This window comes from Chenopodium album, chromosome 9, assembly GCF_948465745.1.
Source record: "Chenopodium album chromosome 9, dcCheAlbu1.1, whole genome shotgun sequence".
Classification (NCBI taxonomy): Eukaryota; Viridiplantae; Streptophyta; class Magnoliopsida; order Caryophyllales; family Amaranthaceae; genus Chenopodium; species Chenopodium album.
In genome coordinates, this window is record NC_137842.1 from 46640392 (window position 1) to 46664736 (window position 24345).

The 24345-nt window shown below is 35.9% G+C and overlaps 3 protein-coding genes across 3 annotated transcripts in view; all 3 read right to left on the reverse strand.

Annotated features, from left to right (window-relative positions):
• Positions 1-16112, reverse strand: part of LOC145557661 (uncharacterized) — a 63162-nt gene extending 47050 nt beyond the window's left edge. Inside the window, exon 1 of the mRNA XM_081618836.1 lies at positions 15760-16112. Within this exon, the coding sequence (XP_081474962.1) occupies positions 15760-16112 (353 nt within the window). The remainder of the gene's footprint in view (positions 1-15759) is intronic.
• Positions 14412-22403, reverse strand: LOC145559799 (uncharacterized). The gene is made up of 12 exons (XM_081621098.1): positions 22204-22403; positions 18042-18107; positions 17672-17965; positions 17367-17576; positions 17025-17291; positions 16538-16933; positions 16186-16454; positions 15760-16106; positions 15500-15670; positions 15254-15364; positions 14884-14953; positions 14412-14787 (listed from the first exon to the last, which is right to left on the reverse strand). Exons 4-7 carry the CDS (start codon positions 17565-17567, stop codon positions 16236-16238), a joined length of 1083 nt encoding a protein of 360 aa, XP_081477224.1. The 5' UTR covers positions 17568-17576; positions 17672-17965; positions 18042-18107; positions 22204-22403; the 3' UTR covers positions 14412-14787; positions 14884-14953; positions 15254-15364; positions 15500-15670; positions 15760-16106; positions 16186-16235.
• LOC145557662 (uncharacterized) lies at positions 19464-21407 on the reverse strand. The gene has a single exon (XM_081618837.1). It carries the CDS (start codon positions 21405-21407, stop codon positions 19464-19466), a length of 1944 nt encoding a protein of 647 aa, XP_081474963.1.
• Positions 22404-24345: the final 1942 nt, after the last annotated feature.

Sequence of the window (24345 nt, forward strand, 5' to 3'; positions counted from 1 at the left end):
AACAACAACAATAATAATAATAATAATAATAATAATAATAATAATAATAATAATAATAATAATAATAATAATAATAATAATAATAATAAAAATCATAATATTGGCGACACTTTGGTGGTTGGGAAGGTTCTACAGTTGATTATGGAGGAAGAGCCTCGTTTTGGGTTGCATCTAAACGTGGAAAAAACTGATGTTTTCTGGCCTACAAAAGACCCTCGAGCAGGCTTGTGGGTGTTTGTCCCCCTTATATTGCTCGACCTTTGCATGGTGTTAAGCTGCTTGGTGGTCTCGTTAGTTCTGATTCCGGGTTTAGTGGTGAGCTTGTGATGTAGAGGGTGACCAAGACCATTGCTCTTATGGATAAGGTTGCTATGCTAGATGATCCTCATTGTAAGCTTTTGTTAATTAGGGCATGTATAAGAGTTTCTAAACTCTACTTTGCCTTGCCTACTTGTCCTCCAAGTGCTTTCGAGGCGGCTCAACTCGTTTTCGACGAGGCTCTTCGATCTTCCTTGGAGCGTATTGTTACTACTTTGGGGGCCAGGTTTGGTGATTGGCGGTGGCGGCTTGCCACCTTACCCTTTGCGTTTGGAGGGTTTGGTGTTTATTCCGCAGGTGATGTTCTTCGTTATACTTTTCTTGCTTCTCTTGCAGTCTGTTGGTTTGCAAATAAAGCTTTTGTGTCGTACTGGTATTGCTGGTCTTGGTCAACCCTTAGAGGATGCGTTGAGTCTATTTAATGGAACGACAAAATTTGAAATTTTAAGTAATCCTTGTGAGGTTGCTGCCCCTAAACTCATGAAGAAATCGGCAGATATAAATTTCATAAAGGTTACTGCTTCTGCAGAATCCGCCTTTTCTTTATCTCCTCGGTAGTCGACATTGTGGAAGTCGCAGCAGGGTGATCAAACCTTTGCTTGGCTTCAGGTAGTCCCTATTTATGGGTAGGGTAAAATGATGAACGTTAAGACATACCGAAGTGTAGACACCTAAAAATGTCTCTCCAAAACCAAACCTGTTGATGAACAACCTTTCACCGTCATTATTGGACGGGTTGAGTATTTAATCTTTGGAGTGCTTAAATCCATATTAAATTCCAATACATACCATAAAAAAACCTAATTCCTAGCCCATTTTCCCAAATCATAACTTATTTTCCTCTTTTCGTGCCTTTAAACCCAAATAATTCATTTCATGTCCCTTAAAATCATTCATTTCGTGTCATTTTTATAAAAACGTATAGACAAGTTTATTTTGGTCCAAAATTCTGGTCCAATAGTTGAGTAGTTGGGTGGGGCTTGAATAGAGCTTTACAACGATGTATTATAAGCCCAAATCCGAGTTATAACGAATATGTTATGGCCAAAATACTAAACTAAGGCCAAACCAAACCTAAGCCCACCTTACCTACGACCCAATGATCATGTGGAGGGTCCAAAAGCTTTAATCCAATTCCTAAACCAATTAGGATTGATTGGAAGCTTCTATAATTTTATAAAAGATCTTAATTATCCTTTTTGAAAAGATAATATTAAAGAGTTTGAAATTAAAAGATCTTAATTATATGTTTAGATAGACCTTGAAATTATCTTTCTAATGATATGTTATAATATTAATTCTGAGTTATAACGGAAAAGATATGATTGAAATACCAAACTCTGTCCAAAACTGACACCGTCCCAATATTTCGACCATATCTTTTATTCTACTAAATATTTTAATCTGATTTTAATTGGTTTAGAAAGTAGATTTCAAGATATTTTCAACAACATATTATTTATCTTATTCCAATTTTTGGATCAAAAGATATGATAAAAACAAAAACCGCAAAAACTGTTGTCTATCGTAAGATTTTATTTCGATTCGAATTCTTATCTTTTTTTAATTCTTCGTCTCTTATTTTTTCATTATAAATAGAATTCAAATCACCCCTTTTTCAATCATCAACAAGCTTGATCATAAAACTATTCTCTTCTCCCTCTTTAGCCTAAACACTAGTCTTCCCTATTCTTCCATCAATACTTCCCCTAAGCACTCCAAGGAGTCCATACTTGACCCCAGGTTTCGTCCTTAAACCAAGGTGTGAAAGGTATAATTAAGTGAGGGTTTGGACGAAATCAACTCTACTTTTTATTTAATTTAAATTTTTCAATTTTATTTTGTAGGCGTCGTTTGAAGTGCGCCTACGTTAAAAGCATGTGTGAATATGCTTGGCACTCATAGGAAGTGGGAATTGACATATACGATTAGGGACAATAAAGTAGGGAGCCGCCAACAAGTTTTTAAGGAACTTGTAAACCGTTCACGGATCATAAAAGGCAACCACGATAAGGGACAACGATAGGCAACAACGATTGACCCGTGAAGGTTACACCCCATTCATAATCCATGAGATTACTAACTCCATATGGTTCGGAACCACGAAAGGAGGATCGGGGATGATGGTACGAAGTGAGTCATGGAGTCACATTCGCCCGTATTGACCTCTACTCGATTCTTATAGTGAAAAGCATTCCTGTGATCTCAAAGGCATACAAACAATAATTCAATTCGCTCCAAACTATTATTTAACTAAATTGGTTTAATATTAATGCACACATAATTCTAAAATATTGGTGATCACTTGAATTAAACAACAAGATTAAAAAGGAACCTAAACCGGTTGTCCAAATTATCTTATTAGGCGTGATTTTCAATTACATATTCCCTTTAACATGCAATATGGTGATCAAAATAAATATAATAGAATAAACATTAATATTAAAACCAATTTAATCACAATTCCAACAACATAAGATCGTTAGAAAAATAATAATAATAAAAGGAGCATGATCCTTACTTTGATTCTGTTTGTTTGCAACTACAAAATAATAAACGAGTTAGTAACTTCAAGGAAATAAATAAAACAATAATGAAATTAAATTAAATAAAGTATAGTTGATTTTGGGGCCAAACCCTCAAACAATTCTACCTTTCACGCCTTGGCTTAAGGACAGAACCTCGAGTAAAATATGGACTCCTTTTAGTGCTTGAAGAAGGAATTTTGAGGTGAAAAGGGTAGGCTAGTGTTTAGGTTAATAGCATAGAAGAGATAAAATAAAAATAATAAAATTCTCGGTGCCCCGTACATCAGAAATGAGGGGGTATTTATAGGGAAAATGTACTGAGGGAGCACACAGAACCCTAAAATGATAAAAACCCTAAAAAAGTATCCCGTGACACGGTCAGACTGTACCGTGACACGGGAAGCCCCACCGTCAGACGGTACACTTTCCCGTGACACGGTACAGTTTTGGAGTGACCCGGGAAATTTTCAGAAAACGGGATGAAAAAACGCGTTAAGGGTTTACGCGGAAAGGACACGGAACGTCCCATGTCACGGCAGACCTCCCGTGTCACGGGAAGTCCCACCGTTAGACGGGAAGGATTCCCGTGACATGGTGGCAGCCTGCCGTGGCGCGGGAACTTACAGTCCATTTTTCCGTCTAAATTCATTTTTAACCCTAATTTCTTTCGGCTTTTTAAGTGCCGATTGATAATTTCGGGCTTTTTTCTGGCTTTTATTATTCAGGCTAAAATAAGAAAATAATTAAATAAAAATAAATAAAAGGTTTGGGCCAAAAACAGTAAAATAAAAAGGTTTGGACTTAAAATAAGTTGGGCTGAAATTAAAACTATGCTTTTACCAAACATCAAGACTAATCCATGGAGCGTTCAAAAGTATGAATTTAATAAAATACGATTTTTTAAGCACTCTCGGGATTAAACACTAAACCCGACCAATAGTGGCGGTGAAAGGTTTTTTATCATCGGGTTTGGTTTTGGGGAGACATTTTTAGGTGTCTACAGAAGCCCCCACTTTGACTGATTTTGTAGAAACGTCAGTTTCGAAAACGATAGTCAAAGTAGCCGATAGGTACGGAGAATGATTTAAGACGTTCTGCGATCCTAAATCACTCTGCATACGCCGATACCTGCAGAAAAATGTTAATTCCACAGATAAAAGAGTAACGGGATAGAATACATATCTGGTACCAATGTATTGGTGACAAACGAATTTGGCTGCTTCCTAAGCTTGAAGGAAGCCACCGAGTGACATTTGTTGAAACGCTTTCCATGCTTGAGGAAAGCCGACTGAAGAGTTTGGTAGTTTTCTAAGCCTGAAGAAAGCTACCGGATAATACTTTCCATGCCTGAGGAAAGTCGACGTATGAATTTGGCGTCATTCTATGCTTGAAGAAATCCACCGATAATGCCTTCTATGCCTGAGGAAAGCCGACAAAGGAATTTTGTGGTTTTCTATACTTGAAGAAAATCCACCGATAACGCTTTCCATGCCTGAGGAAAGCAAACTTGGCGGTTTTCTATACTTAAAGGAAAACCCACCGATAACGCTTTCCATGCCTGAGGAAAGCCGACTTGGCGGTTTTCTATACTTGAAAAAAAATCCACCGATAACGCTTTCCATGCCTGAGGAAAGCTGACGATTGGTGAAATTGGTAAGTGTATGATGGTTTGATTATCCCCGAACGTGGGCCGCAGATGATTCACAATTTTAAGCCGATTATCTGACCATATTAAATGCTTAAAATGCCGAAAAATAGGCTTTGACGCTTGCCAGGGGTAAAATGGTAATTTTAGTCCCCCTTAAATATCAGTTGGAATTTTCCGCGTAATTCTAGCGAAAAATAACCGCTCAATAATCTCGAAAAATCAGTCAAACTAGTCAAAAAGGCCAGGAATATTCCCTGACCAAGTGCAGAATTGCCGCGCCACGTCAAATACTTCCCGCGACACGGGAATGACTCCCGTCAGACGGGACAGAATCCCGTGTCACGGGAACTTCCCCCCCCCCCCTTTTTTTTATTTTGCTGTTTGAATTGGTCAACGCGCCACGTCAAATTGTGCCGTTACAAAATAACGGTAACCGTGGCACGGTTAACGGGGTCCGTTGCACGGTTACGTTTTGCTTTAAAATCACATTTTTGCTTCACATCTTCGCCATTTCTCATCTCCTCTATATTTCTCCATTTTCACTTCTTGCTTACAAAAATTGTCGTGCCACGTTTAAGGTAAATCATCGGCCGTCGAAGCTCACCGTGACACGGTAATCGGCAACCGTGACACGGCGGTTCTGCAGATCTTTTTTTTTTCTTTTTTATTTTTTATTTTTGCTGCGATTTGTTGCTGCTGTTGTTCGCTTCTGCTGTTGCTGTCTCCGCCGGAGCTGCCGTCTGAACCGCCAGAGCTCCGTCGCCTGTGAAGCTCGCCGTGTTATGGGACAGCCTCGTCGTGTCACGGATTTTGTTGACCGTGTCGCGGCGGTCCTGCTGGTGGCCGGAAGTTTTTTCGTGCTTTTGGAGTTCGAATTTTCACCAATTTGCTGTAATTTCTTGCTATTTTCCTCATTTTCGACCCTCTACAAGCATCCATGTAAGTTTCCTTTGATTTTTGCTTTGAATTTGCTTCACATAAATAATTTCATGACAAACCCTAAAAAATCAATTTGGGGGTTTTTGATTTTGAAGTTTTATGTTGAAATTCTTGCCATGATTTTACTTGTATATGTATACATGTGTGTTTGTGAGAGATTTGAGACAAAAATTGCATGATTTGATGGAGAATTGAGCAAATCACCATTTTTGGGTGCTACTTTGTGAAATAATGTTCATGTTTTGCTCTTGAAATGGCGGTGAATCTTGTGAAATGATGTGTTGATTCATATTTTGCGTATGTACTATATTGTCATGGAGAACATAGTATCATGCGGCTAGGAGAACTGTAGTATTAGTTTGTCATGGAGAAACTAAATACCATAATTTTGCCAATTTTTAGCCTTGAGGTAAAAATTTAGCATATGATTAAATAACTTAGGAAATGATGCTAAGTATTTTTATTTTTGCAACTTGAATTAAATGTTTAGGAAATGATGCTAAACATTTAGATTTTGATAATAGCATGCCTAGACGACGAAATTGTGATCTTTCTACCCGCGGCCAGCGTCAGGCTTTCCGGGAGGACACTCCCACTGTCCCTGAGGGCATGGACGACGACGTCTTAGAGTTCGAGCCTCGGACTTCTACGAGTAGGGGTAGGTGGGTTCCACCTCCGTGGACTCCAGACCAGTTGGTTTTCTGCCGTGAAAACCACGTCTCTCATCGCGCACTCTCCGGCATAGTCGATGGCACGCTTCGCCGGCATGTTCTGGAGCCGGCGATTTGATCTATCCCTCGACTTCACCAGGTCATTACGAGGGATCCTGCTACGAGCGCCTTATGGGAATCGGCTGGCTTGGTCGATTTCTACGCGGCGGTTGTAGGGTTTCGCAGCCCCCGGGGTTGCGGCGCGATAGTCGTACGCGCATTGTTGGAGTATTTTTGGGATACTACCAACACATTTCATTTTGCTTGGGGGTGAAAGGAATGGTGTCCTTCGAACAAGTGTATTATTCTGATAGCGGGTTCAGAATTATTAGAAAGCTAATATATTCAGCCAGGTCAAGTGATCGGAATGCCTGGGTGGAGGCCGCTTCCGATCAGTAATATTAATATAATTAATATTACAGCTTAATCTTGACTGAACCCTTCGGGTCACACCCAAGCAAAATATACGAACTGACTCGACGAATTAATTCGGAAGAAATTAATTCGTCGCCCGAGTGTTAAACATTTAGACGTCGGAAATTCGAGCTTGGAGCGTCGAAACCGAGCGTCGGAGAATCTAAAATGTCGAGCCAAAATTTAGGATTTGGCGAGACGGGAAAATGCATCAAGTAACAAGTAAAATCCTAGCCACGCAAAAGGCTAGGAATGCATGCCCAATAGGAGCATGCCACGTGGCAGCACACATGGCAAAACGCCATGTGGCAGCACACGTGGCCGCCACGTTGGCAGCCGCCAAGTGGCAGCAGCCACCAAGTGGCAGCGTGCCACGTGGCAGCGCCATGGTGGCGGCGCGCCACGGTGGCGACAAATGTGGCAATGGCCGTGGACCCGGGTTGATGGGTCATGGACACGGGCCAAAATAAAATGAGCCAACCGAACCCAACTTGGGGCTCAAGGTTGGGTGACACATGGTTAGTTCACATTGCATGTGAAATGCTTTGGGGACCAAGGGAGAAAGTGGTCCACACCTAACCATGTGACACTTGTTACTTGTTCCTTTGTTTATTTAACTAAGGGTTGAATTCACCAATCTTTCCATGTGGGATCTTTTTGTGAAAAGTCCCACATTGAAAGATGTGTGAAATTCACAAGGCATACTTCCTTATAAATAGTCATGGCATGGCTTGAGAATTCTGTGCTTGAGTGGGAGTTAGAAAGAGCATTCCATATTTTTGGGAAAACTCTTAAACTCTAATAACACTCGGGTTTTGGTCGGACCTTGCTAACTCCAAGGTAGCGGACCTTAAAGTTGTGTTCGTCCTTTGTGGGTGGATACCGTTGGAGGCACGGTGCTTGCGGTGCTCGAAGCTTTCAAGTAAGAGCCCGTTTTTGTAAGGGTGAAGCTCGCTTCGAGGGTAAGATTCGTTCTTCCTTTCTTGTGATTATTTATTTATGCTTTATGATTAATTGCGAGTGGTTCCTTGGGTCGGGGTTGTTTCCGCGGTGAGTCGGACTCACCAAACCCCAACAGCGGTATCGGAGCCCCGCTCGTTTATTTTTATAATCATGTTTTTCAAGGTTTATTTTGGCTTAATTTTCTGGTTTAAGTTGCTAATTAGATTAGTAGCTCGGTTTTATTTATTTTAATCTCGTTTTTAATGTCGAGTTTGGCCCAGAACCCAGATTTCCGCCCAAGACTAGTGAATTTTGGGTGGAAAACGTGTTCTGGAAAGGTTTTTATCCCCAAGGGGCCTGTGATTTTAGCCAAATTCTGACCAGAAATGCCTTTTTCGAGGGGTTTTTCGTTTTTGATGAAAAATTTTAAGTCTTTTCTAACCTTGAAATTAATGGCATAACTTGTTGATTATGTGGTTGATTATTTGCATTATTTTCTACATTTTTAAGTCCCCTTAAAGCACACTTACTTGCTAATATTTGATGCTTAAAGGTTGATTTATTTTCACATAATTGCAAACTAATTGCTTTTTAGTGTAAAAATTTTATTTTTGAGGCTTCCTAAGTGTTAAAGATTCAATCTTTATTTGTGATAAGTGATTGAAACTTTAAAAACCACTAAATTCCATGTTATTTTATGTTAAACTTTGTTGTTTTAATCATTTTGAGTTGATTGGAAACATAAAGTTTCAATTTTTGTGATAGAAATTTGGTTATCTTCATGTTGGAAGATATAATTTCAAGGATTCACAAAATTTAGATGTTGGAATTTTCATTTGAACATTAAAGTTCATATTTTTCCAACTTCCCCTTACTTTGTCAAATTCTCAAGTTTAATTTAAATTGATTAAATTGAAAGTGAGAAATTGCCTCAATTTAATTTTGCACCAAGCTAAACCAATTTAATTAAGAATGGTTCTTGGAATTATTTTGGTTATTTGCACTTTGAAAATTTTATTAAGTTAGACTTGTTTAAATTTTTTTTTTATTTTGCTCATTAAATTAGTTCTAAAATTAATTTAGAATTAATTAATTTTGTCTCGCGAAAAGGGATCAAATCCCGAGGTCATGGCACGCAAAACGAGGCAAAGAACCACCTTGGCGAGCCGGGCTGCACAGCAGCCCGCATGTGGCTGCCAAGGTGGTTGCCCCACCTTGCGTGCAGCCACGCGCGGGCGTGCCGTGGCAGCAACATGTGGCCGCGTGCCGTGGGCCGTGTGTGCGGTTTTTTGGGTGTGTGCGTATGCTTGGTGCGGTGAGGTGACTAGCCGTAATATTGCTTATTTTGCCGTTTTAGTTATTTTAATTAATTTTGTTTATTTTAATTAAAATTTTGGGAGGCTAGGCCTCGGTTTTGAGCGGCATTGGCAAAATTTTATTTTGACAAGTTTGGGTGCTACCGACTTAATTAATTAGATTAATTAAGGGAAATGCGGAATTTAGTGGGAGCTTCAATTATTAATGACGTCAATTACATAATCGGTTAAACAACTTTGACTAGTTTTAATTAGGCGTGTTAATCGGATTAACCACCTAGATTAGTTACTAGTGCGCGCGTTGTTTAAATGCATTTTACTTGTTTGATTTTGTAAATTGCATGGGCCATTCACAAATAGTGAATGGATGAATGGAATGTATATTCTCTCTCACAGGTTTTATGAAATGGCAACTTGTGGGACCCGACTAGGATAGAAAATACGGACTACGTGCCGTTATGTATTTTTGTAAATCTAAATACGGTCTACGCACCGTTAAGTATTTTTGTACCTTTATATTTAGATTATTCCTAGTCGTAGACACTAGTAATTTGCATAGTTTGGTTAAGTCTTGAAGACGGCGTATCTTGGAAGACAAAGCCTTGAATTGCAAATGAAGACCTTTTGAAGATTTGAAGAAGTCAAGGGGTCATGCTAGTTGCCAATATGCATCTATATTTTCGCTTTATATTTTATGCTTATATATATGTGGATTATTCGTTAGATGCATGTTTAGGTTTTCTTGATGTTGCGATGATTAGTTAAGTTCACTTAAATCAACCAACATAGAAATCCTAGGTCTAATAATATTGAGTCAAACTTGCCTTTCCAAAACGACACTTATTGACCGGACGAGGATGATGGTAGGCTACGCCAAAGCGAGGTGCCATCACTTCTCCAAGGCGCGTAAAGCACACCGGGTGTGCACGTTGGTTTTGGTTTGACTCATCGGTATGAGTGAGGAGTCTACACATACCGTGGCAAAAGAGATACATCGTCAAAGATGCATTAGATGCGACGATTGTCTAACCAAGAGTGGCTTAGAGCCATTAACAAGGCAATGCTTACCGTAGAAGATTGAGTGTTTAAGACAAGCCAAAGCATGCTTAACCACTCTTTGTTTCTTCGGATCTTTGAATCGCCTTATTTTCGCCAAATAGGGACAATTATTATGCGTAAATAAGACGTTTAATAAGATTGAAGTTTGCATGAATGCTATTAAATTTCAAACTTATTATGTTCTTGATAAATGGTTATACTTAGCACTTATATTTATAGTATTTTAAATCAAATAATATTGTTTCCATGATTAGTAAAGAAAATCCTTGAGAATAGATCTCAAAGACGGGAAAAACATTTCTAAAATACAATTCTCATAAATGACTTTTATAACTAAGTCCGAAAGGACGGTTGGACATCATGTATTCAAAATACTAGGTAGTTTTGATAAAACATGAGGAATTGAGTTGCAATCTCAATATTGACAACCAACGTATCCTTTCGCATCATACATAATTGAGAAGGACTCATTGATGTAGTAATTCGAGTAAGAATTAATGGAAAAGATGGAACTTTGTTTTACGGCGCACTAGGTGCTTGATTATGCCTAACAAAGTATAAGAGTCAAGGTACTTAAAGAAATGATTCTTAAAGTAAGATTATAAGATATTGTATGATAAGAAATATAGGAAAGAAGGAACGAAGAAAAGGAATTAGATTTCATTTCAACTCATGAGTTCATGTTATTGTAGTTAACTTAGCAATTCGTTATCTTCACAAGTATCGGATACTGCTTGAGTGTTCCACTATGATAGTGAACTCAAACTATTGAAGTTAAGCTAAGTTATCGACTTACAAGCTTAGAATGAAGCAAGAAGAGCTACATCAGTTGTAAGGTCGTATGTTTTGTTTAAAGACCTTTTAAGCCAAAGGCTGGAACAAGTAATGGTTATTATGTCCCATAATCAGCAATTGATCCGTTTACACACGGAAAGACTCACATTCAAAGTAATGAGCAATAGTTGCGAGATTTATTTGAATGGCATGGTTATCAAAGAATTGGGTCAAGAATGCCTGATTATAAACAAACATTTCCCTAAACATGATATACTCACTAAGTTCAAGTCATGGGCTTGATTTGCATTCCGAACATCTTTAGCAATGTCACATCGACAAGAACGTACTCAAATGCTCTATTAGATAGACTCTTGATAGTTGCTCGATTTGGAATCGTTCTAAGACAAGCAAGTCTTACTTGTTGAAACCGACAAAACAGAGAGCTATTGTTCTTGGTATAGACAGTTGACTCCGAAGGCTAAAGAGGATTCAATTACTTCAACGTTTCACAAAAAATTTGAAAGGATATGGCTATATTCATCAAATGTGAACAAACTTGACTTGAGTAGCTCAAGAGTTCAGTGAAGTACAGAATCGACTTGGCAAGATATCAAAACGTCTAGATTAGATCGAGCGATGTTTTCTTGAGCCAAGCGTGACTATCTCAAAGTTATGAATGGAAATTTTCATAAATAACTCCACAAAGAACATAGTGTGTCTTCATAGAGACCTCGGTGTCATTTGAAAATGACTCGAACAATGATGGTTCACAACCCTTCCTATAAAGTTCTTAAAGATTTGCACAAATGACTAATGTACACTAAACAATGTGTCGAAGCTAAGAAAGGACGCCATATTCAGTTATGGATAGAAATAACTTCTAAAAGTCTTTTCAAGTATATGTCTAAGGCTCTTAGTCTCAGTGGGAGTTCACTAGCTCAGTGGGAGCAAAGTGGCTCAGTGGGAGCTAGGTGACTCAGTGGGAGCTAAATGGCTCAATAAAGACTAAGATAGCTCAAGTAGGAGCTAACTGTTTGTTTCACAACGAACTTTTACCCAAAAACAATATACATGTCTCTTTGTAAGCATTCAAGTGAGACTACGGGTATTTCCTCCACATCCTAATTGAGAACAAAAATTGTTTGTTGCTCTAAGTAGTGTCTTTCTGGAAAGTAACACGTTTCCAAAACGACAAGTGGGAGACAAATGAACTCGATGACCATCGAACTTAGCAACAAACTAGAACTGAGAATCTCGGAAGACCTTAAAGGACTTCATGAGAATGCTTGATCAAGAATACTCAAAAGGACTTTACAAGTGCCTTAAAAGAGAATTCATTACTCACAAAACATTAAAAATGTTGGAGTAAGATCAACATAATAAAAGGGCTTTGAAAGCGCCTTAAAACTCAGTGTTTGATGCAATTGCCCCGTATAGGTATAGAATTCACCAAAGGCTTGGATTGAATCCTATAAATTTTCTATTAAGTTAGAAACAAACCTAAGACTTACAAGCATACTATTTACTATTAGATAGTAAAGGAATAATGTCTTGTAAGATAGCTACGACAAATCCAAATTCCAAATAATGGTTAAAGACCATGAAAATCCGAAATAGACAAACCTAAGACTTACAAGCATACTATTTACTATAGAATAATGCATGAAAGGTGAAAGACCCATCGATTGCAAATAAGTTTACAAGGAGAAAACTAGCAAATGTGGAAATGTATATGCATACATAGCTAGATTGGTTGTAAAGGATATAATTAATATCAATGAGTTGATTTTAATAAAATCCCATTCACCAATCGGAATGCTCAAGTCTTTTCGTGATTGATCTAGCAAAATTGCACATATGAAATATGGCAAAATAGATACAAAAACCGCCTACCCAAAATAGGATTTTGGAAGTGACTATGGAATAGTCTAAGGGTTTTGAAAATCTAAATAATGCTAGATTTGAAACCAAGCACATGGAATCCGTCATAGGATTAAAGGAAGCATTGCATGAAGGAATTGGAACGTGTTTTCTCATAAAGTTAATAAGAGGATTGACTTATGGAGAAACATAGAAATTCTGATGAACAAGAAGTTTAGTGGGAGCAAAAGTAATGGTCCAACAAGAAGTTTACGAACTCTATTGTGAAACATCCATCAAATGCTAAATGTTTAGATTTGAAAGTATTTCGACAATGGACCGAGCTAAAGACGATACTTAGTACATGTTGGGAATTAAGTTCTATGGTATAGACTTAATTAAATGTTTAAATGAGTAAAAGAAATTACCATGTTAAACATGAAGGACTTTGAAAGGCTTTCGACCCATATGTATGAAGCTAAGTAAATGTTTGACCTATGTATAAGTTAGGCTAAGTACTGAGTCAAACGAGAAAGACTCTAGTAGGAGACTTTCAACCACATCATATAGCGAACAATTTGGCAAGACTCAGTGTAACTGTATGAGCTAAATGTTACATGGATGGAATAAAATTGAGAATAATTCTAGAATTAAATCCATCATGTAAAGCTATGATATGGAATCGTCAGATGACTTAAATGCTTAGAGCATGTGAAGTACGTATATAATACCAATCGACATAAATCTAAGTATTAGATCATTAGATTATAGTCAAGAACATCCAAAGAACTTAGATAAGTAGTTGGATGAGTTCTTGACGCATGGAAACAAATATAATTTGAGTTTTGATGTTGCAGGAACAAACCTTAACAAGGATTAGATCCTTAGCAAGGAAGCCATTTATAAGCACGAGGCAAGAAGTGTCGTGGCTTGAGAATGGTAACATGGATGTGCATCCATGTATAATGTGTGGGAATTTAAGAAAAATTTCCATGCTCACAAGTGATTAGGGTATCCCAAATCGTTGTGAGTCGCTTGGAGTGAAACCCAAGCAAGGCATCATCAGGGAGTCTACTAAAATATATGTTGAGAATATTGTTGCCTTAAAGGCAATAATAAGGAAAGATGTTAAATGGAAAAGTTCGTTGTTGAACGCTGATGATTGTAGGTTGTCAAGTAGAAGGTCTCGAATCATAAAAATGAGTGGGAGCCATTGCTTGGACAATAAATCCTGAATAACCACTACTACAAAAAACCCCTATCGAGTCGCCTCTAAACCATCTTACACATCGCTTCAAGGGCGACACTACAGGCACCGACACAATAGGTACCCCCCTTACGTGTCGCCTATGACCTGATGCGTTAGAGTACTTTACGAGTCGCTTGGTTGATTATAGGCGATGCATAAAATAAGGTATAGGAGTCACTATAATATAGTTTATGAGTCACTTGTTTCTTAAGATGCGACTTGAAAAATATAGTTTTCGAGTCACACATTACTTTAGAGGCGACGGGTAAGGTCTATTTTATAAGTCATTTATTTACAAAAATGCGATGTATATATTAAAAATTATGTGTTGCTTATTTAGTAAAGGCGATGCGTATGGTAAATTTATGAGTCACTTATTTATTAGAGGCGATGCGTATGATAAAATTTATGAGTCACTTATTTATTAGAGGTGACGCGTATGATTAAAATTATGAGTCACCTATTCATTAGAGGTGATGCTTATAATGTAATGGCCTTGCTATGTGCAGCTATCCTAAACATGCATAATATTAAAATTTATTTATAATCATAAAAATGAATAAATAAAAAATGACGATATTTGACTAATTTAAACTAATAAAGACAAAATTAACTATAATATATTAATAATTGAAAATTCTCTAATAAAACGAGTACATACATGAAAATTTCTGTGCTATAAAAAACGAAGAAAAAAACTGAAATAACTTTGTTCACTACTTTTGAGTACAAGTTTCATTCTCATTAAACTACAATCATTTATCATAAAAAAATCTACACCATCTTTCTCGAATATCATCGATCACCTCCTTAGTGAAAGGCTCAAGAGAGAAATGATACATACACAATAAATAGATATATTAGTAATACATACATGTAACATAAACAACCGCTAATTTTATAAAAATAGATATTTATTTAATACCTTTTCCCAGTCGTTATCTTTTTGTAGTATAAGTGAGACAATTTGATCCATATACTTCATGACATATTAGCCACACTCAACTCCACCTGTTTGTCGAGAACACTGAAATGCAAATAATAATTTTTTTTTATTGTAATGTCAATACACATATAAAACTTAAATGACCATAGTAATATAATGTAAACCAGCAACATCTACCTTAATGACATTCCACGTTAACTTTGTTTTCCGAGATCCTTTGTTAATATTCATTAAAGTTCTATATGCCCTGTACACAAATTTGATACGAATGCATTACATATGGACATAAAAAACTAATCAAACCTACAAAAAAATCGGCAGCATCTCTCCATAAAATTGACCTATACGGCACTATGCCATTATTAAAAAGCATCTAAAACCACCAATACTTCCGGCATATAACATATGTAACATTACAATATACAACCAACTCTTCTCAAACACCATGAAAATCATCACTTATAACCTTTGGCAATTCATCTTATCACCACCAGCATCCATATATTATCAAACAAGTAACAGAAAAAGATTAACTTGTAATACTTACACAGATAATGCTCCTTTGAGATGCACACTATCTAATGACCAATCTGCCAAAGAATTGAAGAAAAAAGCTTCTCCTTTTTGGGGGCAAATCACAACTAGCATCCAATGATGACTTATGAATAAACAACATACAGTAAGAATAAAAAAGTTAGATAAATCATTCCCAAAAAAAAAAAAAAAAACAAAAAAAAAAACAAAGGTTAACAAAGTAATGAGATTAAATTAATTATGAGTTGTGTGTGCTTACTCTTGATAGAAAGGGGCAAGTATGTATTGTTTCGTACATTGCTTGGTCATTGAATGATTCAAATAACTTGTCAGCGAGGAAGGACGAGATTTAACCATTCCTAACCTTTGGGGACAAAAAAATCCAATGGTGTCTTGAACTTCATTCTTATTGATTTTTTTTTGCAAACACCTAAACCAATTGCAAAAATATTAATATGATAAATAATAAGCATTTTTAGTCAAAATTTACAGGAAATTTCACGATATAAGTATTATTACCTTATCCAAATATGAACACATGATATGTTTAGCCATGCCATTTCAAATAATTGCTTAAGATCCTCACCAAATACGTAAGCTGTAAAAGTGACTCTCTCAGGATAATAGAATATATTCTCTTCAAACTCAACATCAACGCTGAAATCAATGTCTCGATTCTTATACAAGTTGTATAGATCCTTGCAACTTTTTGGCAAAGACAATAATGTGACCTTGCTAACAAGGAAGCGTTGTATGGTTTCATTCTCATTTTCCTTCTGATGAGATTCAGCAGCTGAACCAATATCACCTATTTTATTACCATCTTGGATATTTTTCTTGTTCTTTTTCTGTGGGTTTTGCTTGATCTTCATAAGAAAAATAAGAGAAGATAATTAAATGCCTATACTTTATAATTTAATTTTATCTAAAATAAAAGTAAGTTACCTCTTGAGATAATCTGACTTGTTTCCGAGGCCATTGTGCCCAACTTCCTTTTACATCATCACCAAGATATTCATGTCCGAAAAAGGTAAAGGTAGGGGTGTATTCTCCTCCCCGTCAACAATATCTAAGATAGTCACTTTGACATGATCTTCAAGTAATGGAACATTATGAATAATCTCTCCCGGTTCAGCTTTACATAAGGTCCCTCTAGCCACAACACGATATACTTGATCTTTTCTAAGGACCAGTAACTCACATGGAATGGGCTCCTGTACACAAGTTTTAATAATATCAGTTTTTATAATCAAATTCTCGAGGTCATGTATGCTAATAATGATATATAAATAATTACCTTAGATCCATTAACGAAAGGATCGGGATCAATAGAGTGACAACTGCTACGAGGATGAAGAGATGTAGGACCATTCATATTGAGTTCGACATCATTTCGTACATGTATGCCACAAGACTTCAAAAGCTCAAGGGTAACAACTTTCATTTCTGCTCTTGTTTGCTCCCTTACTTGTTCTGTGAGTAAATGTGCAAATTCCTCCACTTGTTTAAATGTTAGCACACCATTTATCTCACGACCACGCTTCTTTCTTTTAAAAATTGATGTAAGAGTTGCTTTTCCTCCCACTCCCCTCACATGACCTCCATTCTCGGGAGTCCCAAGAGCTTCTGTTAAAATATCATGACTTCCGGAGGACACAAAATCACCAGATTTTTCTTTTTCCCTAAGCTCATACTGTTTGCAAATATAATAAACATAAATAGTTCTTTAAAACAGCAATAGTGTAAAATAATAGTTACTTGGGACTAAAAAAATGAATACTTACAATTTTCTCCACAATTTCTTTAGTCTTCTCATTTGGGATATTCCCATTCTTGTCCTTTCTTCCCTCTATCCACTTCTCATAGCGAAGTCTTGGAGGTATTGCAGGCATTTCGAATTCAGCTCCAGAAGAAGAGGGAGTTGATGAAAGGGCAGCATTTTTCAGTTGGGCTTTGATATGTCGTTCTTCTTGTTTTTCATATCCACCACGACCCAAATGATGTGGGTGCTCATTTTTAGCTTGGTTACTTCGATTTTGTTCACTTATAGCCTGACAATATACTTAGCATCACATAATATCTTGAAAAATTTGGAATTAAAGGAGAAAAGAGAAAGTAGGCAATACCTTGAATTCAGGTTTTTCACGTAGCTCCTTGAAAAATTTCCAATCATCTTCATCAATGCCAGGGTAAAACTTCCAGGGTGGGTGTTCTTCTTCATTTTTCTCATGTTGTGTTAAATATTTATGATTTAATCTTGTCTTAAATTCTCTCCACCTCTTGTTGCAATCTCTTAATACAAATTCTTTCTTATCATCGTCGCACATGAATAATTTCTACATATTCATATGTTATGGAATCAATTACTTATTAATTGAAATAAAATCATTTAGCATAAAATTAAAGTAATTAATTATATATATTTACATACCTTGACACAAACCCATAACCTATCCTTTAGCTCCTTATCAACTTGACGCCAATTTTCAATGTGAATCTTGACCTTTGAACGAGTAATAGCACCAGTATAAGTTGTGTACTTATCTTTATGTTCTCCCACTGCAGTACCATGTGCATCCCACTCAAGAGGATACGGTCCATCATCATCCTCTGTTATATTTAGCAGTTGTAGGCCCTCTTGTCTTCTCTTTTTTCAGTTGCTTAGTCTGATCATCAGCTTGAGAACTGGAAGGATCTTCTTCAGAAGCCATGTAATATGAAAATCCTAACATAATAAGTTACGTTGTTAAGCATTAGAATGTAAATGCATATACCTAAAATGGGGGAGAATAATTAAATACCTAATCTGAGAAATTAACTTTGCACTTGTAGCTACTTATATTACTGACAAACAAAAAAAAGTTCACCTGTCAGAGCAAAAACAAAAGATGAAGGTTAGTGTACTGTCAAATAAGTTATACTTAAAATATACTTAAAATATACACCATAATCAATCACAAAGTTAGAAACCAAATAAACATTTAAGAAAAAAAAACCTCAGTTATATAAGAATATCATAAGTATAGACCTACAAATGAAAAAAAAAAAAAAAAAAGGAATAATTTTCACCTATTTATTCATTACTTGGATTTTTGTTAACCCATACACCTTCATTATGATCATCGCGCAAATAATGCTAAGTTAAGTCATCTACATTTAGTGGTACACTTTGATATAATGAAAACATAGGAATCTCATCAGTTTGACAAAATTCTTCTTCATCAGGAACAAGGTCTGCTACTGCCACACCATTTCTCTTTCCTTGAATCACTATCGACCAATGATTTTCAACTGGGTCTTTCATGTAGAACACTTGTTTTGCTTGCGATGCCATTATGAATGGTTCATCTAAATGACCTAGTTTATCAAAATTTACTGATGTGTATCCCATATCATCAGTTTTGATACCTTTGCTTACATCTACCCACTTGCACTGAAACACGGGCACCTTAAACTCAATGAAGTCGAGTTCAAATATGTTCTCAATTACACCATAATATGACATCTTCGCATGACATGGTCTATTATCCTTTGCACTAGAAAAATGCAGACCAGACGCAACCAAAGCAACACCACTGTTCTGCATGGTACTACTATCATCCCTTTGCTTGGTGTAGAAACAATACCCATTGACATCATACCCCTCATAAGATACAACATTAGCAGATGGCCCAAATGCTAACCACTTAATGTCTTCAGAAACATCACCTTGTGTTTGACTTAATTGAGAATTAACCTTATTCTGGAACCACTTTATAAATGAGTGGTTGTGTTTATCTCTCAGAATCTTTTCATTTTTTCCAGGATTTTCAAGCCTTATATGATTCATATGTTCTTGCAAATAAGGATGCACCTCCACACTTTGTTGTAGGATATACAAATACGCTTGATTAAGTTTTTCGCGGCTCAGGATGACGACTCGACGTCCAATTGTACCTTTACCTTGAATCCTATCCTCATCATGACGAGGTATAGGCAGAACAAACTTTTCAAGCTCTGCTAAGTGCTCAATACAATATCCTAAGACCTCATCACTTAAATATCCCTCAATTATGCTACCTTCAGGTCGAGATCGGTTCCTCACATACCCTTTTAAATCACCCATATTACACTCAAATGGATACATGTACCTAAGATAAACAAGTCCACATAATTTAACCTCTCTCACTAGGTGAAGTATCAAATGCACCATAATGTCAAAAAAAGAGGGTGGAAAATACATTTCAAGCTGGCATAGTGTGAGAACTACTTGTGCTTGCAAAGAATCTAACTTTCCAGGATCGATTACCTTTGAGCAAATGGCTTTGAAAAATAAGCACAACTGAATTATGGTGCGTCTCACTTTTTTTTGGTAAAATTGATCTAATTGCCACAGGTAAAATCTCTTGCATAAGTGTGTGACAATCATGAGATTTCAACCCAATTAATTTCAAGTCTTTCATCGAGACAAGATTACGGATATTTGAGGAATACCCATGAGGAACTTTCACACCATGTAAAGACTCGCACAAAAGCTTTCTTTCTTTCTTTGATAAAGTGTAACATGCTTGAGGTAAGTAATGGCGCTTTCCTTTCTTTATGGCTTTCAATTCAGGTCGTATGCCCAACTTAACCATGTCACCTCGAGAATTCTTACCATCTTTAGTTTTACCTGGTATGTTTAAAAGTGTGCCAATAAGACTATCAAAAACATTTTTCTCAACATGCATCACATCTATACAATGTCTCACTGATAGATGTTTCCAATACGGCAAGATCCAAAATGTAGACATCTTTTTGTAGCAAACATTGTCACCCGGAGCCTTGTAAGGTTTGCCAAAAACACAATTGATGTCCTTAACCCGCTCATAAACTTGTTTCCCTGTTAGAGGAATAGGAGCAATTCCATGCTCGGGTTTTCCATCAAATGCCTTTCGAAGTTTACGGTAGGGATGATTACGAGGAAGCCATCTCCTATACTTTTTATACGACAACTTCTTACTTTTCGGTAGATGAATAGCTTCTGTATCATCTTCACAAATTGGGCATGCTTTATATCCCTTAGTCATGTGACCAGATAGATTCCCATAAGCTGGAAAATCATTAATTGTGCAATAAATCATGGCACGCAAGGTAAAAGACTCATTTCGATAAGCATCAAACATAGGCACGCCTTCATCCCACAACTTTTTTAAATCTTCAATCAATGGTGCTAAGTATACATCTATGTCATTCCCTGGCTGCTTAGGTCCTGAAATCAATAATGACAACATAATGTACTTACGCTTCATAATTAGCCAAGGTGGTAAATTATAAATCACCAACAAAACTGGCCAGGTGTTGTGTTGGCTACTCATGTTACCAAATGGGTTTATTCCATCAGTACATAAGCGTAGCCTTAAATTCCTTCCTTCACAACCAAATTCTTTAAATTCATCATCAATATGTTTCCATTGTGGGGAATCTGCTGGATGTCGAAGCATTCCGTCTTTTTCGCGCTCATCACCATGCCATGTTAGATTCTTTGCATCATTAACATTAGTGAATAAACGTTTAAACCTTGGCACAATAGGCAAATACCAAAGCACCTTGGCAGGAGCCCCTCCTTTGACAATTTCACCATCATTACTCACCTTATATCGTGAAGTCCCACATTTTGGACATTCATGCAAGTCACTGTACTCTTTTCGGTACAACACACAATCATTTGGGCAAGCATGTATTTTCTCAGCATCTAAACCTATTGGACACAACATTTTCTTTGCTTGGTATGTATAATTTGAAAGCTCATTACCTTCGGGAAGCATATCTATCAATGATTCCAACAAATCTGTGAAACCCTTATCACTCCACCCATGTTTTGCTTTTATTTTGAACAACTTTAGTACCCCATAAAGTCTAGTATACTTAGAGCAGCCAGCATACAAAGGTTTATTAGCATCACTTAATAAACTATCTAAAACATGTCCCCTCTCATCCATATTTTCCTCCATATCATGTAACATCTCTTCAAACTGATTATCTTCATAATCATCATCAACATTATTTAAGCCCACTACATTATCATCGTAGTTAATATCAGCATCTACTATTCCCTCACCATGCCAAACCCATTCAGTATAATTCTTCAAAAACCCATTACAAAAAATATGATCTCGTAGTTCATTTTCATTAGACACCGTACCCATATTTCCACAAGTCTTACAAGGACAACATATTTTCTCCCCTTTTTTTCATGTTTCAAGGCAAATTGAATAAAAACTTCAACCCCTTGTTGAAATTCAGGTGTAGTACGCTTTCGTGTAATCCAAGTTTTGTCCATTTGATCTCTAACATATACATGTCCCACATATATTTAATTAATAAACATTTAATCTCATAAACCAATATACAAGAATTTAATAATATATGACTTTTTGACAGTGTTCTTATCACTCTAGTTGAACTCTTCTAGATTTTTTTTACTATTAGTAGCAGAGTACGTAATAGCATAAGATCACATCGCAGTGTATGTCTACCATATATGAATCAGAATCAAAATAGTTTTATCGATAAATTATATAATTGATACGAGCATCTATATATTGGAATACATAATCTTCATCTATATAGTCAAACTAATAAATTATTTAAAAAATTTTGGCAGATGTCAAACTAATACGGAATCATCGTTCTTAATTTTATAATATAAATTTCTAGTGGAATACAAAATTAATAATTAAACATGTTGAAAATAACAAATATATCAACTAAGAAAATTAAGTCCAAGATTAACAAATAACATCAATAGTCAACATACAATGGTCTAACATAACCGTACTTCATGAAAAAACCCCAAAAATATTAAAATTTAATTGAGCATAATACTCTAAAAAAACGAATTCACCCTTAAATTACAAGAAATTAAATTTTTATGAACTAAAACACCAAAATTATAATAACCCATGTATAAATAGATGAAATTATGGCTTATGAAATTCTTACCTTCGAATTCGAAGCTTCTACAAAATATTAGATGAGACTGACCGCCGGAATTATCACAATTATGCCGGAAAATTGGGTTTGCTGGGGTTGGGACACAATTTTGTTAGTGGATTTTGATTGGGAATCAAGTTTATGGGGTTTGGTTTGCGTGGGAAAGCACGGTACTGGCAAAGCAAGAAGATGAATATGGATGGTTTTTACTTTTCAAGGGTTTTGTACTTTTGGTGCTTTTCTTTTACAAAAATTATAATGACTCTTTACTTTATTTTTTGGTTAAAAAACGTAAGACTCTTTTACCTTTCTTTTTTCTTTTTTCTTAAAAAATTTTTTTTTGTTGATACAAACTTTTTAGTAGTGTATGAATTTAGTTAGTTTATTTTTATTTTTTCTATATAAGATTCTTATGACTATTTTTTTTAAGTACTATTGTACGTATTACTTAATCTCTTAGTCTATTCAAAAAAAAAATTCTCTTAGTAGTAAAAAAATTTTAATGTAGCAATTGGGGCAAAAATAAGGGATGGACGGAGTACTCAGTATTAGATAACTTAAAATGTTCCTCCGTATTATATGACTCAAAATATTTATTGGTCGCACGTTACACACTCTGTTCATAAATATTTGATATATTCGATTTTTTTTCCTATTCATATACTAAGTTTGACCATCGTTTTTTAAATAACATGTAAGAAAACTAATATTTTTAAGAAACCTGACGCATCTATTATTTAGAAACGGAGGAAGTAACATTCAATAACAATTTTACTATTCAAATGTAAGATGCAACCTTACGCATTGATTTATGGCACTCATATATACAAGACAAGTAACTCTAAAAATATCACAAAGTTACGTTTATCATATACTAATTAAGGGATGAGTAAAAAATATGTAGATAAATTCATATTCAAACCTTACGTATCACCTTATTTACAAGAGGCGACTCCAAAGGTTTAAGAGTCACATACCAAAACATATGACACTTTAGACTTATTTTCATAATTTTTAATACGACCTAATGTGTCGCCTAATTTATAACAAGTGATGCCTAAAGCTTATGAGTTAGATATTAATTTCAGGCGATGTATTAGACTTATTAGCTATATTCATATAACAACCTTACGCATCACTTAATTTATATGAGGCGACTCCAAACATTTATGAGTCACACAATAATAATAAGGCAACACTTTACATTTTTTCTAAACTTATTATACAACCTATAGTGTCGCCTCATCTATAAGGGGTGACTCCAAAGGCTAATGAGTCGCATATTTTTAACATGCGACTCTAAAAGGGCGACTTTTAAAGGTATTTTTGTAGTAGTGCACATGTAATCCATTAACACTCTCAAAATTTTATCATCTTATTATGGAAATGGTGGATAATGAAGATGCCAAGGTTTGCAAAGTAATTATAACTAAACCTATGCAATAAGTGAACGACAACATTCATAATTGCATGAAAGAAATCAAGCATATCAAATATGAGTGTGATTTTTATGAATGTTTTATGAAGAGTACTACTCTTAAAACATTTGGGAAAAACCATTTATCATAAGATGAAACATTGTGAAGTTTCATAGTGGAATAAAATATTTCTAAATATTCCACAAAACTATTTAATTGTGGTTTAGAATTAAATAATGAGTCCATTCGATTTTAATAAATATTCAAAATAGGGTATCAAGTCAATGGCTTGGATAAAGAAACACCTATTAAGTGAACATTGAATATTTTAATCGAAAATTATCCCTAATCAAGGTCATATTTTTATTGTGGACGATTAATGACCATTAGAGATTAGTGTGTAGTATGATTTATAGCACCGTTTCTTGTGCTATGAGGATATAAATCATTTGCACAGGTATTGGTTTAGAACCATACTGGATCGACCTATGAGAATACTTTAAGAGATTTAAAATCGTCATAAGTATTTTTCTCATTATTAGTATTGGAACTCTTTTCCTTTGACCATGAGTAGTGGGAGATCTCTTGTTTGAGTACTGGTCCGCTTTGGTATCCGCCAAACGTCTGCCGTAACTGGGGATTATAAAGACAGATATCAGGCGGGTGAGTCCTCTTAGTAAGAGAAGCTACATTACAAGACTGGAAATGTCCCCCTACTAACAATAGGGAACAT

Bases quoted from the DNA above. Each gene is read 5' to 3' on its own strand.
- LOC145557662 (XM_081618837.1), bottom strand. From the start codon at position 21,407: ATGGGTACGGTGTCTAATGAAAATGAACTACGAGATCATATTTTTTGT.
- LOC145559799 (XM_081621098.1), bottom strand. From the start codon at position 17,567: ATGTGCGACGATGATAAGAAAGAATTTGTATTAAGAGATTGCAACAAG. The intron at 17,292-17,366 runs GTATTGCCTACT...GTATATTGTCAG, and splicing joins GTGAAAAACCTGAATTCAAG to GCTATAAGTGAACAAAATCG. The intron at 16,455-16,537 runs GTAATTATTTAT...ACTTGTGTACAG, and splicing joins CTTTCGTTAATGGATCTAAG to GAGCCCATTCCATGTGAGTT.